The sequence below is a fragment of the Lepidochelys kempii genome, chromosome 6, assembly GCF_965140285.1.
Source record: "Lepidochelys kempii isolate rLepKem1 chromosome 6, rLepKem1.hap1, whole genome shotgun sequence".
Lineage (NCBI taxonomy): Eukaryota > Metazoa > Chordata > Testudines > Cheloniidae > Lepidochelys > Lepidochelys kempii.
This window is the reverse complement of record NC_136385.1, coordinates 33,449,190-33,468,784: the sequence shown is the minus strand read 5'-3', so window position 1 is coordinate 33,468,784 and position 19,595 is coordinate 33,449,190. Positions and strand designations below refer to the sequence as shown.

The 19,595-nt window shown below is 43.8% G+C and overlaps 1 protein-coding gene across 4 annotated transcripts in view; it reads left to right on the top strand.

Moving 5' to 3' along the window:
• PDE3B (phosphodiesterase 3B) overlaps window positions 1-19,595 on the top strand; it is a 283,802-nt gene that overhangs the window by 152,623 nt on the left and 111,584 nt on the right. For all 4 annotated transcript variants that reach the window (XR_013635919.1, XM_073347443.2, XM_073347444.2 and 1 more), the window contains exons 3-4: window positions 1,787-2,029; window positions 8,616-8,758. Coding sequence is in view for 3 of the 4 variants with exons in the window: in XM_073347443.2 (XP_073203544.2) it covers window positions 1,787-2,029; window positions 8,616-8,758 (386 nt within the window). In the remaining variant the exon portion in view is untranslated. The remainder of the gene's footprint in view (window positions 1-1,786; window positions 2,030-8,615; window positions 8,759-19,595) is intronic.

The window sequence follows — 19,595 nt, the reverse complement described above, 5'->3', positions numbered from 1 at the left end:
AGACTTTCATTTACCAGCATGTTTCTCCTGTGTCTACCACAATCTGGCCTTGACCTAGTTGAGGCCTTTAGGCAATACTACAGTGCACACAATAAAAAAAGTCTACTTTTTAGCATCATTTATAGGAGTCAGATAAGGTAAATATCATGTATAAATATTACAGTGAATGTTTATAATGTTTGTAGATAAGATGCAGCATCAAATACTTCTTTGTTTTATGCCTTGAAATGAAACTGAAATACAATTTTGAGAGATTGGGCAGACTAGCAATCAAATAAAAGTACTGAAAAATTAAGGAAATTTATACATTACCCACTGTGACAAAGTTCCTCCTCTGCCTTGGTGGGTCTTGCACTTATTGGCGGATTTGCTCCCCTCGTCAACTCCTCCTGTGTCTGATCAGGGGTTGGGAGGTTTGGGGGGAAACTGGGCCCACCCTCTACTCAGAGTTCCAGCCCAGGGCCCTGTGGAATGCAGCTGTATAGAGTGCCTCCTGGAACAGCTGTGCGACAGCTACAATTCCCTGGGCTACTTCCCCATGGCCTCCTCCCAACACCTTCTTTATCCTCACCATAGGACCTTCCTCCTGGTGTTCGATAATGCTTGTACTCCTCAGTTCTCCAGCCTTTTCACTCTCAGTTCCTAGTGCCTCTTGCTCCCAGCTCCTCGCACGCATACCACAAACTGAAGTGAGGTCCTTTTTAAACCCAGGTGCCCTGATTGGCCTGCCTTAATTGATTCTAGCAGCTTCTTGATTGGCTGCAGGTATTCTAATGAGCCTGTCTGCCTTAATTGTCTCCAGAAGGTTCCTGATTGTTCTGGAACCTTCCGTGTTACCTTACCCAGGGAAAAGGGACCTACTTAACCTGGGGCTAATATATCTGCTTTCTGTCACTCTCCTGTAGCCATCTGGCCCGACCCTGTCACACCATCTGTAGGCCCAAAACCTGAATTAAAGGTGGAATATAATTTCATTTTATCGTGGTCTTGCTAGGGTCTCCATTTTTGCCCATTACACAAAAATTAATTGATTTTTATTAACTTTATCAACTTTATTAATGAAATAAACTTACAACTGTAAAAATATCATATGATCTTAACCTTCTTTTTGGCAGCTTGCTATTCACTGGTAAATGCACTGCTATAAAAATTAAATTATGCCAACTGAAAAAAAAATTAAAAGTCGGATTGAAAATTCTTAGGATATAGTCTCCCTTCAGTTTTTATGTAAAACAATATTGGTCATTATGTACATGCTTATTTAAGGGAAGAAATGATGCCTGATCTTTAATGTTAAAAATAGAATGAAAGCAAAACTGACCGTTCTTGTTCAGTTCCAAAATACACCCTGATGGTATGGCTGAATTTGGTGAGGTAGCCCCCCTTCATCTTTCCTTGACCAAGGAAGGACTAAATGTTTACAAATCCTGAAATCTAAATTGCTTTGTAATGATTTAAAGAGATTTTTCACATAAGAATATGTTGATATAATTAGTTCCTGGAAGAGTTGTTTGTATTGACTCAGGTAAGTTTAGAGAACACTATGCAATATTTATATGGGCCTGATTTTGACTGATTCACAGTTAACTTCTTTCTCTGAAAATATACTGTTATGAAAGCTATGATGTTGTATGGGTGCTTTTTTTATACATTAAAGAGAAATGTTCATACGATTGATTCCCTCCTGTTTTAATGTGAATTATGAAAGATATAGCTATTTTGTTAATATTTTATATACCAAGTGTATAATTAAATTAGTGATTTACAATATTTCTCTCTATTTTAGAATGCTGGAAGTGGAGTTGATCTTTCAGTACTAAATGAGGCTCGCAACGTGGTATCAGACCTCTTGATCGATCCATCCCTTCCCCCACATGTGATTTCTTCCCTTCGAAGCATTAATAGTTTGATGGGTGCTTTCTCTGGCTCATGCAGGCCAAAGGCTAACCCGTTCACACCATTTCCTGGCTTTTACCCATGCCCTGAAATGGAGGACACAGCTGAAAAAGGAGATCGAAAGCTGCACAAGGTCAAACGATTGTATAATTGTAATTAAAGTGTGTGTTGACATTTTGAGCAATGTATCAAAGAGAATACTTTTGCAAAGAATACTTCTGTGTGGATGGTAGCTTCTTCCATCTTGGGTTTAGGCCAAGATTTTAAAAGATAAGAGCCTAAAGGTAATCTCCTAAACCCGTATTTAGTCAGCTGTTTGATTATTAAAAGTGCTGCGTAGCCACAAACTACAGCTGAGCTCAGTGGAAGGAGTTGCATGCTTAGCACTACGAAACTCAGACAGGTGTCTAAATATGGAGATAGGAGACTAACTTTAGATTCCTATTTTTTAAAAACCTTAGCCTTTGTGTTTTTTGTAGTGTGACAAAGTTCCTCCTCTACCTTGGTGGGTCTTGCCCTTATTGGCAGATTTGCTTGCCGTGGAGCTTCATGGCAGCCCTCAGCTTGGCCATTTTTCTGAACCCACAGTCCAGGTTGACGCCTCCTGTGTCTGACCAGGAGTTGGGAGGTTTGGGGGGAACCCGGGCCCGCCCTCTACTCCGGGTTCCAGCCCAGGGCCCTGTGGAATGCAGCTGTCAAGAGTGCCTCCTGGAAAAGCTGTACGACAGCTATAATTCCCTGGGCTACTTCCCCATGGCCTCCTCCCAACACCTTCTTTATTCTCACCATAGGGCTTCCTCCTGGTGTCTAATAATGCTTGTGCTTCTCAGTTCTCCAGTCTTCTCACTCTCAGCTCCTAGTGCCTCTTGCTCCCAGCTCCTCACACGCACGCCACAAACTGAAGCGAGGTCCTTTTTAAACCCAGGTGCCCTGATTAGCCTGCCTTAATTGATTCTAGCAGCTTCTTGATTGGCTGCAGGTGTTCTAATGAGCCTGTCTGCCTTAATTGTCTCCAGAAGGTTCCTGATTGTTCTGGAACCTTCCGTGTTACCTTACCCAGGGAAAAGGGACCTACTTAACCTGGGGCTAATATATCTGCCTTCTGTCACTCTCCTGTAGCCATCTGGCCTGACCCTGTCACAGTAGGTATTTTGCAAAATCCCACATTTACTTGTATAGTACAACAGGGACACCTTTCATTTTCCTAGCTGTCAAAAGTTCATGTTCTCTTCGTGTTGAAGCAACTATCAATTCTAGATAGAATTATGTTGAATTACTACCTGGTAGCGTAGTAAAATGTGCAATACTCCAAATCATGATCGCTATGAAAGAAATGCAGTTTATTTTTGTACTCTGTGTGTATTGTATTTTCAAAAAACAAAGCTAGTAATACTCTCTCTGGGGCAGAGACTGACTTTTTTTATTTGCTTGTATAATGCCTAGCACAAGGGAGCACCTGCCATTACATTATTTGCTATAATGCAAATAAATAATACAGTTTCTTTTTCAAACTGGAACATGTATAGGACATTATCTTTTTTTGCAGGTGAAGATACAAGACATCCAAGTTTAGCAGTTCCCATTTCTTTTCCTGGATTTACTATTCTTTCAGCATAGTATGCTGTTTAGGTTGCTGTTGCATATATTGAGGATGTGATTTTAGCCAGTAAGGTGCAGTTAGCAACTGTTTCTCTGCTCATTCCAAGATGTCACTGGTCTACAAATATTTTAATGGTATTAACACATCAAGGCGGGAGAAGAATTTAATGTGAACCCTCCCTCTCTGTTCAGTTAGGTTTAATGGGGTAAAACTAAGGCAAGGAAAATGTAGATGGAATATTTGGAAAGATTAATGAAAATGAGGTCTGTAGGCTGATCCTTAGTCTCCTAAGGGAAATGGTAGAAGCCTCATTGCCAACATTATGAAATTAGATGGGAGGTAAAAATTTCAAGAGAGCTTAAGTTACTTAGGGTCCTAAGTCCCATTTTGCAAACTGACTTAGGCACTTAAGGTATGTCTGCACTGCAATGTATGCCTGGGCTCAGACTTGGGCTTGAATCCAAATCCCCCCTTCCATCTACACACAAATCTCTCAGACTTGGGCTCAGACCTAGGGTCCTAGGACTCTGCAATTATGGAGGGTCTGAGCCTGAGTCAAGCTGGGACCCAGAGTTTGAGCCCTATTACTTTGCAATGTAGAGACAGCCCTCCACACCGACTCATATTCTGAGGGTCTACCAAAAAGTATCCAACAATCCAACGGGCCAACTTCCTTTGTTCTCTCTGTCCCAAGAATCTCCAGTTGACTCCAGTGAAAGCAGAAGCAATCCCCATTGCTGTAATGCAGCAGCTCAGTGAGTCAGCATTAACCCTTGCATTGCCTTCTGACCACTGAGCTGCAAACACCATCAGAGAACCTTCAGTGTTTGCAATGGAGACTGAATAGAATAAGCTTTCTGCAAAGTGCACTGCTTCATTGTCATGGGAGCACATCCAGATTTTGGTAAATCTCTGGTGCCAGGCAAGCAAAACAATGGATTTTAGTAAGAATTTCAGGAATGATCGTGCATACCAGCAAATAGTGAAGAAACTGACAGCACTGCAAATATACGGGACTGGTGACAAGTGTAGGGAGCAGATGAAGCATCTCAAGAGTGAGTGCAGAAAAACCAGGGACCAGAGCTTCACCTCAGGCAACTCACCGACATAGTATCCATTTTGTGAGGAGTTTAACAGGGTGCCAAGCACAGAGCCATCAGTGATGCAAGATGACCTGGTCAGCCAGGATGGCATCCCACCGGCCCCAGAGTACAGCATGGGGAGTGATGGGAGCCAGCAGCGATGCTAATGAAGTGAATCTTACTGAAACCAGTCCCACAGGAGTCTCTGCAGCACATCCTGGAGTTGTACTCAGAGGAGCTGTTTGATGCCCTCTTGAAAAACAGGCCACTGCGGAGCCTGCAGGAGACACAGGTGGGACAGAAACCGCCCTGGAGCCTGGTAAGTTTGTGGGTCCATTATAATGTTTATTAATATGGGAATGGGAGAGATTTCCATTCTATGAACCAATGCACAATTTATTAGAAGCCCCAGCTAGCAGCATTTACCCCCTAATGGCAGAATGTATCGCCGTGGCTTGACTCTCCCTACCCCCCACCCCCCTCCCCACCACATAGAGCTTGTAGGTGGCAAAAGCATTTGTCCCAAATTTGCCTGGGGTTTGAAAGTGCATCCAGAAATTTGCTTGGGGGAGAGGGTTTAAATGGGGGTGGCCATGGAATTAAATGTTTTTGTATGTAGTCATAATCAGCTAAGCCATGTGGAAGCTAATGCAGCATTCTGTTGAATCCCTCAAAAATTCCAACCCAATCCCAGGTGTTGATAGATGCAAACTTTTCCTGAAGCACGAACTCCAGATAGATAGTGACATTTCAGGAAAGGGTGTATTTACCAGCGCCACCTTGGTAGCTGATCAGGCCAGTCCACTCATAGATGTGCTGGTCAGTCACTATATATGCTTGAATACTTCGGAGGAAAACCCTGACGTTTTCCCACCAGCAGGTCGGAATAACATCTCCCTTCGCCAGTCAGCCAGCACAAGAACTGTACATCCTCCAAAATGTGGAAGGCCTGAAATGACAGAAAAAGCTTTTGTCACAAGGACACAGACAGCCCTCCCTCCCCTAGCCCAAGTAGTTCTGCAATTTAAAAACAAACAAAAAAAGCTTTGAATTTTTAACTTTTCACTGTGATTATCCAGGCTTTGTCCAGGGAGCTTCTGTGGACAGAAACATTCCTCTCACGATATATTGAAGTTTAGTTTGGAAAAGTAACATTTATGTCCTTGAAATTCCACAAAGATTTTTTTCTGTGCTCCTGCACTGAGCTATTTGAAACAATATCCCTCTGTGTCTTGTCCTGTTCCAGGCCTCTCAACCTCTATTAGCTGCACTACCTGCACAGTTCACCCACAGTATAGTACAAGCCTGGCCCAATATACCTTCACAGACTGTTCCAAGAGGAAGAGTTTCTGTGGTGAACTTATGATTGAACTTCTGGACAGGGCCAACAAGCAGGTCCAGTACCAAAAAGAGAGAGACTTACAGCTAGAGAAAAGGCATGCTGAGAGGCAAAAGGAAAGGCTGAAGCTGGCTGCACACCTTGAGGATAGGGTTTCAGCATTGGTGCAGGCTAAGGGAGAAGGACAGAGAGTTCAGCAGAGTTGAGCAGCTGATATCAAGAATGGCTGCAAGAATATTGGCTCCTGCTGCATCATCCACACTGTGGCCCGAATCGCATCATCCACACCGTGGCCTGCATCCCTGCACGGTACCGTGGGATGCAGTCCAGAAACAATCTGTAAAACTCCGTGGCCAGTGGCCCGTGCAGTTGGGCCCCATGAGTTGCTGGGCAGGGCAACTTTGCCCCATGCAGTCCTCTGAGTTAACCCTCTCCCCTTTGGATGCCTGCAGCCCCTTCTCCTGGCACCAAGCACAGAATAAATGGGATAAGAAAAGAAAGGAGAATAGAGGGCTGGGGACATGCGATGGTAGGGGGTTTACGTCTTGATCATGGTTTTACTGTTTGCACTTGTTCTTGCTCATTTTTTAAAAGGTTCTGTTGTTACTGGTGTTTTGGTGTGGTAATGGCAACTGCCCTGCCTGGTAATGGGTGAATTTTGTACTTTTATAATACATGTTTATAAATAAAGCTATTTATGTCAAGAACATTTATTATTATCACTGTATCACATCATACAATGTGTATTTAAAATAATTAAGATAAACACATGATCAGGGACTATTAGGAATTAGTAAGCAAACAGTATTCCTACGTAAAGTTAGATACATCAGTCCACACTTCAGTCACTTCCTTATATGAATCCATACTGTGAATCATCCATTACCCCCCATTTCATAAGTGGTCATGCCGTTCATAAGTGCAGTGCCTGGCAATCAAGCCCCACCCTTCCCCAAGCACTGAACCCCATCCTCACAAGCAAATTCATAAAGATACTACTCCCTCTTCCACTGGGACCATAATGTGGGAGCACAAAGCATCCCTGATTTGTGTTGCCCGGGCATATCCAGCTCCAGCTTTGGTAGGTGCACTTTCTGGCTTAATGAACTCATTCAGCAGCTCTTCGCTGTCATGGCTCCATTCAGGGGGAAGTGGCTCGCCCCTGAGATCACAAAGATTGTGAAGAGCACAGCAAGCCACACTAACGCAGACAGCCTTGATTTCACTGGCATCCAAATGTGTCTGTAGAACTCTCCAACAGGATTTCAATCTGTCAAAAGCACATTCAATAACCATTCTACAATTTTGTAGAGTGTAATTAAACCGTCTCTTGCAAGGGACTCTTAAATTAGGTATGATTTCATAAGCCAAGGCAAAAGGGGGTATGCAGGGTCCCCCAGAATAACAGTTTCTGTTATTCTGTTATAGCAACCCGCGTATTGACTGGTAAGGGTTCCCTCATGCATGTGTCTTGATGCTGGAGGGTTGGGGCAAGCTGCTCACAAGGCTCCAGAAACATAGCTTTCTTCATGTGAAAGTTATGGACGCACTGATAATCATCCCAGGTCTGCATGACAATGTGATCCCACCATTCTGTGCTTGCGGCCCTGCACCAGAAGCACCGGTCTACATTGGGAGCATCGGCGGCTATACACAGTGTCATGAGCAGCATCAGTCAGTTTAAGTCTGCCATGGTAGGGTCCTCTTCCTCCTGCTCCATCATAAGCTCTGTGAGGTGCTTTTGGTGGGTCAGAAAACACTGCTGAAATGCTCACCAGCACCTTGCAGAAGCTCTGCCCATTTCCTAACACAGGAGTGACAATGCAAGCAAGAGAAGTTATTGAAAAGGTGCTTGTTTCATGTTGCTGGTTCTAGTAGCTGGGAGTGTACAGACCAAAATGACTACTCAGCAAGATGGGTTGGTGGACTGTTCCAATTTCCTCTAATGTGCAGCGTGGGAAATAAAGTTTTCCCACAGTGCACCATGGTCAAAGGGCTAGAGTGGACATATTTTGGAAGTGTGCTAAAGAGTCTGGTATATGGCTGGTTTGACTCAGGTCTGTACGCTGCAGTGTGGATGCCAGAGACCCAGGTCCTAACAGGTTAGAAAATTCGTAACATAGGGTTAACAATCAGTGGAGACTCTCAAGCTCTGGGTTCTGTAACCCAGGGTCAGCTGACTTGAATCCCATTAACTCTGGGTTTACATTGCAGTGTAGACATACCCTTAGAAACCTATTTTACTTTTGAAAATGGGACTTCGGTTCAGAAGTCACATAGGTGCTTTACCTAGGAGAAGAATATTAGAAAATGTACTGTAAGGAGCAATCCTATATTTGCAAAAAGATAGTCTGGATAATAGATCTCTTCCAGCTCTAAATTACTTGACTTCATGTGAGGAATAATAGCTGGAACAGATGAATTCCCAAGGACAAATATCTTTTTTTTTTAATTATTATTATGGGGTGAAGAGAAGATGAAAAATAAAATTGATCTTTCTCTCGAATAGAATATTCCTAAATAAGCCTTTTTCAAATTTTTGAGATCAGTATGTTTCTAACACAGGATACTACTGCCTACTTCTTTGAACGTGATTAGCTATACAAATAATTTCATACACTACCTGAAGAAATAATAAATCATAAAACTATCTTCTTTCAATAAGAGAAATTTTAACTGTTGTGAAATTATTCAACAGGGATTAAATAGCAGGAATAGTTTACCAACGCCACAGCTGAGACGAAGTTCAGGAGCTTCTGGCCTGCCACCTATTGAACAGTCATCTTCTAGGTGGGAACGCAATAATGGCAAGAGACCTCATCAAGAATGCAATACTTCAAGGTAAACCTCCGATTGGTACATTTACATTTAGTTTACCATTGTAAAATAACCTACATTTATATATCTATATACATTTATATATTTATATTATGTACCTCTTTCACATCAGGCAGAGTAAGGGACTGAACCCAGCACTCCCTAATCTTGGTAGCTCTAACCAATGGGTTAAAGGTTACAAGGGGGGAAGTAGGAGCAACTCTATCGCCAGCGAGAGAGGTTTGAAGTCTGGAGAGGGGGGGTTCAGCTCCCCAGTGGTCAGAGGAACAGACTCTTCACTGGACTCGGAAGTTGGCTCCTTTGTGTCCTGAGCTGAACATATCCAGTAGCCCGATGGAAGTTGCCTGCCTGTCTTGGTACCAGCTTCAGCATTCTAAGAGCCAGTGGCCAACACAGAGCTGGGTCTCACTTTCATACCAGTGGCCTTTCTGGGCCCATTGGGGCTTCCCTCCATATTCCAGAACCTCTCTGCTCCCTTCTCACACTTCTACATCAACAAAGTACTGGGAACATTTGAAGTAAGGTCACCATCTTCCTTCTCCCGGTACTGGGATCAATACTGTGTAGGTGGAGCTGCATGCCCAGGAATCCCCGATAGAAGAATTGGAGGAGGTATGTCCTCAGCAACTTTTAGCCTCTTTTTCTTAGTCACCTGATGAGGCAGCAACAGCCTAATCTGTCTCTTTCCCTCCTGATGACTTTAGAGCTCAGCAAGACTTGTTGAGAAACATGGCTGTAGCTCTAGATATCCAGCCAGATACAAGAAAGATCACACAGGTTTGTGGACATTTTACCCTTGGTAGGTCCCGTCTAGGGTAGCTCTTCTTATTAATGAGGCTATCCTGGAGCCTGTCAGGATGTTATAGCAGATTCTTTCTTCTCTTCCCCCTATTGCTGAAAAGGGTGGAGAAGAGAGATTGTCATTTCACAGGGATTAACACACTTTTACAACAACCCTCCTCCAGGCTCTCTGGTAGTTGCAGTCACCAACAAAAAGAGAGGCAAGGATACCAGGTCTCTGCTCCAAAGGGAAAGGAAGGAGGAAAACTAGATCTGTTTATCAGGAAACTATTCCACAAGAGGTTTACAGCTCAGGATTATGAACTAGCAACCTCTGCTGGGTCATTACAATTTCAGCCTGTGGGATAATATCCTGAAATTCAAAGACAAACTTCCTGATGATGCAAAGCTGGAGTGCCCTGCTTTTATGGAGGAAGGCAAACTAGTTGCTAGAATGGCATTGCAGGCAAGCCTGGATGTGGTAGACTCTGTGGATTGAGCTATGCCTTTTGCCATCACAATGCAGCATTCATCTTGGCTGTAGGCATCAGGCCTCCCCCCAAAGGTGCAACAAACAATTCGGGGCCTCCCATTTGAGGACCCCTTGCTGTTTTCCAGGAAAAGTATGACAAACTCCACAGCTGTAAGGATTCAAGGGTGACCCTTAAGTCTCGGGGAGCTATACACCCATGGTGAAAAGAAAGCAGTTCTGCCCACAGCATTCCCAGGGGTTTCAGCCCTTCTTGCCATGTTCCAAGGACCTGTCCAAAAAGAGGAGTAGGTGTTACAAAAGGCATCCTCTGCCTCCACCCTTCTCTGCAGCTGCCAGCTCTTCTAGGGATCCTGGATCATATAAGCAATCATTTTGACCTGTGGGATGAGAGCAGTATACCACTCCCCACAGTGCCATCTTTCCAGAGCCCTATTTTTGCCAACAATCTATCCCACCTCCTAAATACATAGACCTTCATCACCCCAGATCAGTGGGTCTTAAGCATGGTGGAATTGAGATACACCCTATAATTTATTTCTGACCCCCTCCTTCCCACCACTATTCCCTGTTCCTCTTGGGGGTCTGCTCTCACAAGAGCATGCTACTTCAGGAGGTCCAGTTTCTCCTTCTTATGGGGGCCATACAGGAGGTTCCTGTGTTCTTCAGAGGGAAGATATTTTATTCACATTACTTCCTAATCCCAAAAGAAAAGGGAGTATCAGGCCTGTTTTATAGATTTAAGGCTGTTAAACAAGTTCTTGAAGAAAATGAAATTCCAGATGGTCACTCTACCATCTATTATCCCTTCCTTAGATCCAAGGGACTGGTATGATTACTCCTGAGGGCATTCTGTGACAAAAAATTAAAAATTCTGTGCACAATATTTTAAAATTCTGCAAAATTGTGCAAATTTTATTTGTCAAATAAATGTGGTGTCTCCAGCATGACACTGGGGATCACACGCCACTGGCTGCACAGAGGTGGGAGATCACTGTGCAGCTCCCCCTCCACGAGACACAGATTCAGCAGTGAGGCGGCACCCAACCCTGACACAGTTCAAGGACCAGGCCTGCCCCAAAAACACCCCGGGGCCCTGCCCCTCCATGCCAGGTGTGGGCAGGCATACTCAGCAAGGCAGGATGCAAGGGTGGAGGGGCTTAGTATGGGGGGATCCAGGTTGAGAGGGTTCTCTGTGGGGCAGTCTGGGTGCGGGCGGCTCAGTGGGGAATCTGGGTGCACAGGGGCTTGTTGGGGTTTTTTCGGTGCAATGGTAATGGGACTGCAGGGGGCCCAGGTGAAGGTGATTGAGTTTCAGTGGGGGGCGGGGTCTGGATGTGGGCGGGTAGAGCTCTGCACAGGGGTCTGGGTGTGGGGGGGCTCAGTGGTGGGTCCAGATGTTGGGGGAGTGAGACTCAGTCGGGTGGGGATCCAGGTGCAACTGGTTGGGGCTTGGTGGGGTGGGGATCCGGGTGCAGGGGGAGTGAGGCTCATCAGGGGGATTCTGAGTGTGGGTGGGTGAGGCTCAGCGGGAGGGTCTGGGTATGAGGGGGTCTGGATGCATGCGGTTGGGTGGTACTGTAGTCTCTGGAGCCTCTACAGCACTTCTTGGCACTAAGGGGTACTGCACACCTCCCCCTTGTTGGATGACTTGGGCTTCAGAATCGGTGGTTAGCTTATATGTGACTCAATCTTGAAATAGGAGCTGTCACTCTCCAACAACCAGGGCTTTTTGCCCTTTGCCAGCAGAGGTTCCACATTGGCTACAGGACATGGATCCTTGGTCTGCAAGAGGTTGAAGTCCAATGGCCATATTGGAACATGTGGGGGTTTCCTGCCACCACCAGATCCTCCCTTCACTCTCATCCCTTTATATCCCTGAGTAAGCACTGGGATGGTTCATATGAGGAGGCTCATTAAGTCATCCTTGGCACCAAGTTGGCTGCCAAGTAGGAGCAAACTGCCCTAGCAGCACTTCCATCAGAGGAGTTACCAGGGTGGAGGGCTCAACCTCAACCTGCTTTGTGTTCCTACTCATCATTTGAAGAAGTGGTGGTGTCCAGTGTGTCCTTGTCTCTACAAGATGATTACAGAGTCTATCAGGACCTGTTGAAGAGGGTGGCTTCCTCCTTGGACGTACAGATGGAGGTAGTTCAGGAGAACTCACATAGTTAGCGTACATTTTAGTTTCAAGAGGATCTTACCAAGTAGTTCTCCCTATAAATGAGGCAAACACCATCTTCTCTGCCTCCAACAGATGAAAAGATTGGCTAGAGATGCCATGTCCCTTACGGGGATCTGAGTATTTTTACAGACACAAACTCCTGGGGACCTTTGTCTTGGCAGTGAACAGAGAGTGTCAGGGGAGCCCACGCCTACCAGAAAGTAAAGAGAGGCAAAGAAACCTGGTCTTTTTGGTAGGAAAACTTATTTGACTGCCAAACTACAATTTTGTGTCTTGAATCAGCAAGCCTTGTTGTGAAGATTCAACTTCTCCCTCTGGGACAATATTCTCAAATTTTTGGACAAGTTACCAAAGAATCCCAGCAAGAGTTTCAGGCCATAAACTAGTTGCTAGGACCTCTTTTCAGGTTGCATTGGATAGGGAAGACTCTGCAGCCAGGGCCATGGAATCTGTTTTCTACAATATGTAGGTGTTCATGGCTTCAATCATCTGGTATTCCACAGGACATCCAGCACGCTATTCAGGATCTCCCCTTTGAGGGATCGAACCACTTTTCCAGTAGACTGACGAGTTCTGCAGTCTCAAGAACTCCAGGGCTACGTTGAAGTCTTTGGGGATTTATACTCCCTTCCCTGAAAAGAAACAGTTCTGCCCTCAATCATTCCACCATTTCCAGCCCTTTACACCTAGGCAACCAGACCAGTCGAGGAGGAGGAGAGAAGAGGGAAGAGTCAGAAGACGAGATTTCCTCCCCCCCACACACACTTTTTGTCTGCAATGAGCTCATCTAGGCAGTGTAGGAATGTCAAGCAGTCTGTTTGACTGCCTTGTCAAGGGCAGCTTACCAGTTTGCATTACACCAGCTTCTCCTCTCCCTCTTTTTTTCCAGCAGGTTATCCCACTTCCTACATACTTGGCCTCTCTCAACATTGGAAAAATGGGTCCTGAACGTGGTTCAACATGGTTACCTCATAGAATTTTCAAAAATTCTGAAAAGTCACTTTCTCCACTATCCTCAAATCCTCAAAAGAGGCAAAATATGCAGAAGGCCAAAGATTGTCTTTTGTGAATTGTGATACACACAGAGAGTTCTCAAGGCGGAGATGTTCTCCGGCCATTACTCAGTCTTTTTCCTGGTAAACAAGATATCTGGGGAAGATTGAGCAGTGTTAGATTTAAAACATCTGAAAAGTGCACTACGAGGACCATATTCAAAATGGAGACCTTGAAGCTGACAGTGACAGAGATTTGCCTGGGGATTACCTTATGTCAATCAATGAGGCCTACTTTCATGTGCTAGTTCAACAGGTGCACAGGAGTCTTCTGTGATTTGCTCATGAGGCCTATCATTTTCAGTACAAAGTGCTGCTTTTCAGAGTGTGATCCATGCCTCGAATGTTCGCAAAACATTTGGTGGCTGTTCTCAGGCAGAAGCGGATACAGTGACACCTTTTCCTGAAAGATGTTCTAGTTCAATGATAGATAAGGTGGTTTTTTGAACAGATCCCACCACCCCATGCACCTGGACCATCCCAGTGAGAACTCCCCTCCCACCCCACTGAGCTCCAAAAAGCTACAACTGACCTGCACCCCACCAACCCCCACTCCTCCAGCACTTGGACCACCCCCCGCTGAGCCTCATACCCTCACGCTCAGACCCCACCAGCTGAGCCCCAACCACCTTTACCTGGATCCCCAGGCAAAGTCCCATTGCTCCTGTACCCAGAACCCCAAAACAAGCCCTCGTGCATTCAGATCCCCCACTGAGCTGCCAGCACCCAGATTGCCCTGTACAGAACCCTCTTACCCCACACCTGGATTCCCCCACACTAAGCCCCTCCACACTTGGATCCTGCCTGCCCACACCTGGTGCACCTGGTGTGGGGGGGCAGGGCCGCACAGTGTATCTGCGGCAAGTCTGGATCTTGCACTGTGTCAGGGTTAGGTGCAGCCTCACTGCTAAGTCCCTGTCCTGAGGGGGCTGGGGACTGCAGGGTGAATTCCCACCTTCTTGCATCCAGTAGCCTGTGCTCCCTACTGTCAGGCTGGAAGCTCCACATTTATTTATTGACTTTTAAAATACTGTACATAGACTTTTTTAAATTTTTTGGCACAGAATCCCCTCAGGAGTAACCTGCCTGGGAATCAGAGGGAGAAACTGTGCAGCTGAAGCTGCTCTTGGTTATTTCAGCCCTTCAGATGAGCGTGAGAGGCTGTGAAATCTGAAATCTTCATGCCTAACATTTTGTCACCAGTTAAAAATTACTACAAGTACGGCAAGAGCAACCCTATTTAGCAGTGACAACATAACTTGTTAGTTGGACAAAACTTCCATGCAGGAGTCTGTATAATCACTCACTTCCCAAAACACTCCATAGCCTCTCATGAATGTCCAGAATTTGGATACCGGCTAGGAGAAGCTGCAGAAGCAGGCTGCACTTGCCTGTATTCCACCAGCAGGTTTCCCTATTGCTCTATCCCTTCACTGCCAGTATTAAGCATACCTCTCAGCCTTCAAACATAAAAGTGTGGGTTGCCTGTAAGTATAATGGCCTCCATGTTGGCCAGTACCCATGATTGACCCAATAATCTCCAAAGCTGAAGGCATGAGCCTTTATAGCTTATACTAAAGAACTTGGTTCTCAAACTGGGAGTTATCACAAACATCCTCTAGTTTGGGTACAGAGGGAAACACAACATATACACTGACCAGAGGGTTACACAACAAAATATATAAAATATGAATCACACCACAATTTACAAATTCTTAATTTATAAATATTAAATCTGTTTTAAAGAGGTTTCTTTACTGTGTGAGTCACATGCAACTATACCATCCCCCTGCATAGATCAGCTGCAGGGTTTGAACCCCCTTGGCCTTCAGATCCCTAACAGAATTTATCAGAATTAATACATATACAGAATTATTGATATTAATATATACAGAAGTAATTGCTAGCCCCTTTGTAGACCAGTCACTGGAGAACAACTTGAGACACGTGTTCCCAGTGGATTACACAACTGTTATTTACCCATCAACAGTCTCTTGTCTTTCTGAAAGTGAATAACTGTGTTTATGGCTCACTGTGATGGGCTACTCACCTCCTGAGTGCCTCCTATCAGCTGGATGTGGTACTGCAATCTTTCCCACTCTTGAGGCCCCATGTAGATTTCCAACCTCACTAGGCAATTCTTCAGTGGCTCAGCCCTCCAGCTAAGTCACACCATGAAAAGTGAACCCCTTCCGGGGTAGAAAAAAATTCTCCAAACTATCTGTCATCATCTGGGTCTTCAGCCCTTTCTCTGGGCCCTTTAAATCCACCCTTTCACTTGAGCTTCTAAAGGAGCTTTGTCCCCTTCTTGGGGCTTAGGCCACTTTATTAGTGGCCAGTGGGGGAACCCAAGCCCTACAACTACTCTGGGTTCCATCCCAGGGACCCTACAAACAGCAGCCACATGTTGCTTCCTTTAATTAGTGCCTGCTGCATTTCCTGGGTCTCTTCCTGGTCCCTTTACCTTCACCCATTACCTTAGGGTTAAAGTTCTCAGGTCCTCTCTCTCTCCCTGACCAAACACAGCCCACTGAGCTCCTGGGGCCAGAGTGGAGCACCCTTCCTTGACTGTCTTGCCCCAGCTGGGAACCCCCTGCTAAGGCCCTGCAGTTCCTTTTATATGAGCCTGTTGGGCTCTGATTGACTGTTTCCATGCAGCCTCTCTAGGCAGGCCTTCGCTACTCATATCCAGGCGTGGGATGTAGCAGGATCACATGGCCTCCAAGAGGGAGCCATGAAGGGCCAGGTACACCCCATCACACAATTTTTGTTAAATTAAATTTGTTGGATTTAGATTGGCTATTATGGCTAAAAACTTCTAAAACACTTTATAGACAATCACTCTTGATATATAACTGATATTCTAGGAATCACAAGATTAGGAGCAATAGTATAGCCAAAGGTCAGGTCCCAGAGCTTTTTAGATTTCTTGCAAAATGAGTACTTAGAAAAGAGTGAGACGCCCCAGCAAAAATGCAAAACCACCTGTTTTTTCAACAGCTTTTTATAAACTTTTCAGAACTTGTAAAAAGAAAGTTGTAGAATCAATACATCAAAAATACATAATTCACTAAGGATTATAATACATTTTTTCCTTTTACCAAAACTCACTCAGTTATGTTTACTATTCTTGGCTCTGTTAAATTAAAACTATTTAATGGTACCTCTGCACCATAATAACATAATTTATTGGAAGGGTTGTTCCATGTAGCACTTAAATTGCTTGAGGTAATTGATTTTGTCTTGATGGTTGCACCAAGTAAAACTCTATTTCTTTTTAGGAATGCTCTTAATTGTGCTATGAGTACCACGGCGTGGACATATTCATTTAGCTGCCCTGGGGGTATTCTCTCTGGTGCATGTTTCCTTCTTGATTTGGGATTGGAATCTTGAGTCATAAGCTCTTGGGACCTCTGGTCCAGTAATATCATCTGTACTGTATACCTGTGACAAGGGCATTCTTCATAGCCATACCAACAAACTTAGTGAGATACAGACCAGATGGCCAATTTTCTATAAATTGTAGTTCATATGGGAAATATGATTTGGTCAGTATCCCCATTTCTGAATCTACCCAAAAATTTCAGCACCTGGTACTGGAGGGCTCCTCATCAACATCAAAGAGGTAGCAACCAAAGAAGATGACATTGCTCAAAGGCCTTTTTATCTGCTACGATGACACTACCTGTGAACAAAAGCAGCAAGTGTGATTATCATCAAGAGTTCAGCTGTCAGACAAAACATATCCTCTATTTTCCCTCTCTGAGGGCAGACTTTTTTTCTATGTGGCATAAAGTAAACTATCTCAAAGTGTTTGGGTTTAGAAATCAGGAAAATTATATGATTCCTCTTCATACCACTTTTCAACTTCCTTCCTCCTCCTTTTTCAGGGAAAACTCTCAAAAAAACCTCCTATGGCAGGAATCCATTAACTTTCTACAACTGCAAAAAAAAAAAAAAGAAATTTCTCAAGAATATCTGGAGAATTCTACTTGTACTTTCTTTACTGCTTAATTTTGAAAAAGATCCTGGATCTATAAGGGTTGAACAAATAGATCAAAAGGTTCAAATGCCATATGGTGATTCTGGCCTCTTTTTGTGCAATTGACAGATTTGGGTCTTTCAGCCTGAAAGATATGTACTTTGACATCGCTATTAAGGCTACTCACAGAAAGTACCTCAGATTTTGTGTAAGATCCAATGACTGGGAGTTGAAGCTAGACAAATTCACACTGGAAATAAGGTGTAATTTTTTAACAGCAAGGGTAATTATTCATTGGAACAATTTACAGAGGGTTGTAGTAGGTTCTCAATCATTGGCAATTTTTAAATCAAGATTGGGTATTTTTCTACAAGATATTCTCTAGTTCAAACAGGAATTTTTTGGAGGAAGTTCTGAGGCTTGTATTATACAGGAGGTCAGACTTCATGATCACAATAGTCCCTTCTGGCCTTAGAATCTATGAATACTTAAGTGATCAGTAGAGAAAACAAGATTACATGTAACTATGCTATAGCTAATAAGATCAATTCACTTTGCTTTGAAATTAGTCCTTGGCTCACTGAATTCAGGGTTTGTATGCTATGGATTTTCCTGGACAGTATTGTAGCAATGTCTTAAAGAACAGGATGAAAGCTGTTCCCTAAAGTTATGTCAAGAACCCGTGAGACTGAGGGAACAATGGCAATAAAGTGGATCTTCATAGATTCCCTTTACCTTATATATAAAGGATGGTTCTCGGACATTATCTGAGCCACAGGTGACTGGAACAGCATGAGTGTATCCTAAAAGGATATGTAGCAATTATCATAATTTAAAAACGGGGTCTTATTGCCCAAAGGGCAAACAAGGGCTGGAAGAGATCTAGTCTCAGTGGAAGATGTCTTCTTGGTGGATTCAAATCAGTGATTCTTGCATGCACTTACTTCTCTGACATTTCTTCACCATTTCATCAGGAAGCTCAAGATGAGAGAGCCCACATCATTCTTATGGTTTAAATTTGGGCTTATCAATTTTGGTATTTAGTAGTACTACACATGTTCATATACTGCCAACAGATCCAGACCTACTGTTTCAGAACCACTGGTAACTTCAAGTCTGATCTAGAATGGTTCCATCTGGCATCTGGAACCATCAACCATGCCAGATGGAATGGTTCCATCTGGCAAATCCTATTAAATATTGATACTGAAGACTGGAATCTTTTTCTAAACCTTCTGTGTACAATCCAGTTCAGGTATAGGGTGTCAAGGTCTTGAATGCACCTTTTATGCATCATCTTAATCTTATAGTTTCCAGTCTGGTCTTGAAGAGCAAATTAGAGCAGCAAAGATCACTGGAGCCCCAAATGCTCAAGCCATACCGTCTTTTCCTTACCAATATTCCCTGTGCCATGGGTCAGTTTGGGGCAGGTGTAGAAGTACCTTCAGTGCTCAAAGAATCTCATACATTATGGACATCTTCAGGCAGCCAGATCCACCAACTTAGTGATTGCTTTGCACATGCAAATATTCACTAAGTTGCTGCAGTGAGGGTCAGGATCTGGCACTGAAAATTCAGGAGAGGTTCAATAGATTCTTTTGTAGCCCAAAAGAAAACCCAATTACGAATCAGAATGGAAGCTCTGATTTAAAAATCTCATCAAGAATGGAACTGGAATAGAAAGAGGAATCAAATTCAAACATTTCTGGTAATATTTCCACCTAAAGAAGTTAGGCTTTGCTCTGTCTATAGTCACATCTACAATGGCTATCAAATGAATAGGGTCATACCCTATATAGTCAAACTACCGTGATGTTTAAAGGACTCATTAATGTTGTATCTCCATTTAGAAAACTACGATCAATTACTTTTGAATCTAGTTCTGCAAGACTGATAGTGCATCTGCTTAGCCAATGTAGGGATGGGCTGTATATTACCTGTTTCTGAAGATGTAATTACTAGAAAAACTAATAGAAGAGTGAGCGAGTGAGCTACAGGCTTTGATATCTGAATTTCACAGGGAAAAGGAGGCTCTCTACTTCTTCACCTAAATTTTATTCTTAAAATAGTCAGAGTTTCATTTAAGTCATTCTATTGCTTTCTTGGTTTTCTTGCTAAAACTTCATAATGCACATGGGAAAGACAGATTACCTAAACTTTACCTTCCTGTTAAAATGGGTTTAAACTACTGCTCAGAGAGGAAAAATATTATCCTGGTCTCTAGTTTTTGTCCTCTGATTTATGTAGTGATGATAGCTAGTATACTATTCCAGTCAACTACCATTCACTCTCTCTACATGATATTTGAGTGAACAGGTGTGAGATTGAGTAGTTAATATATCCGGAGGAAT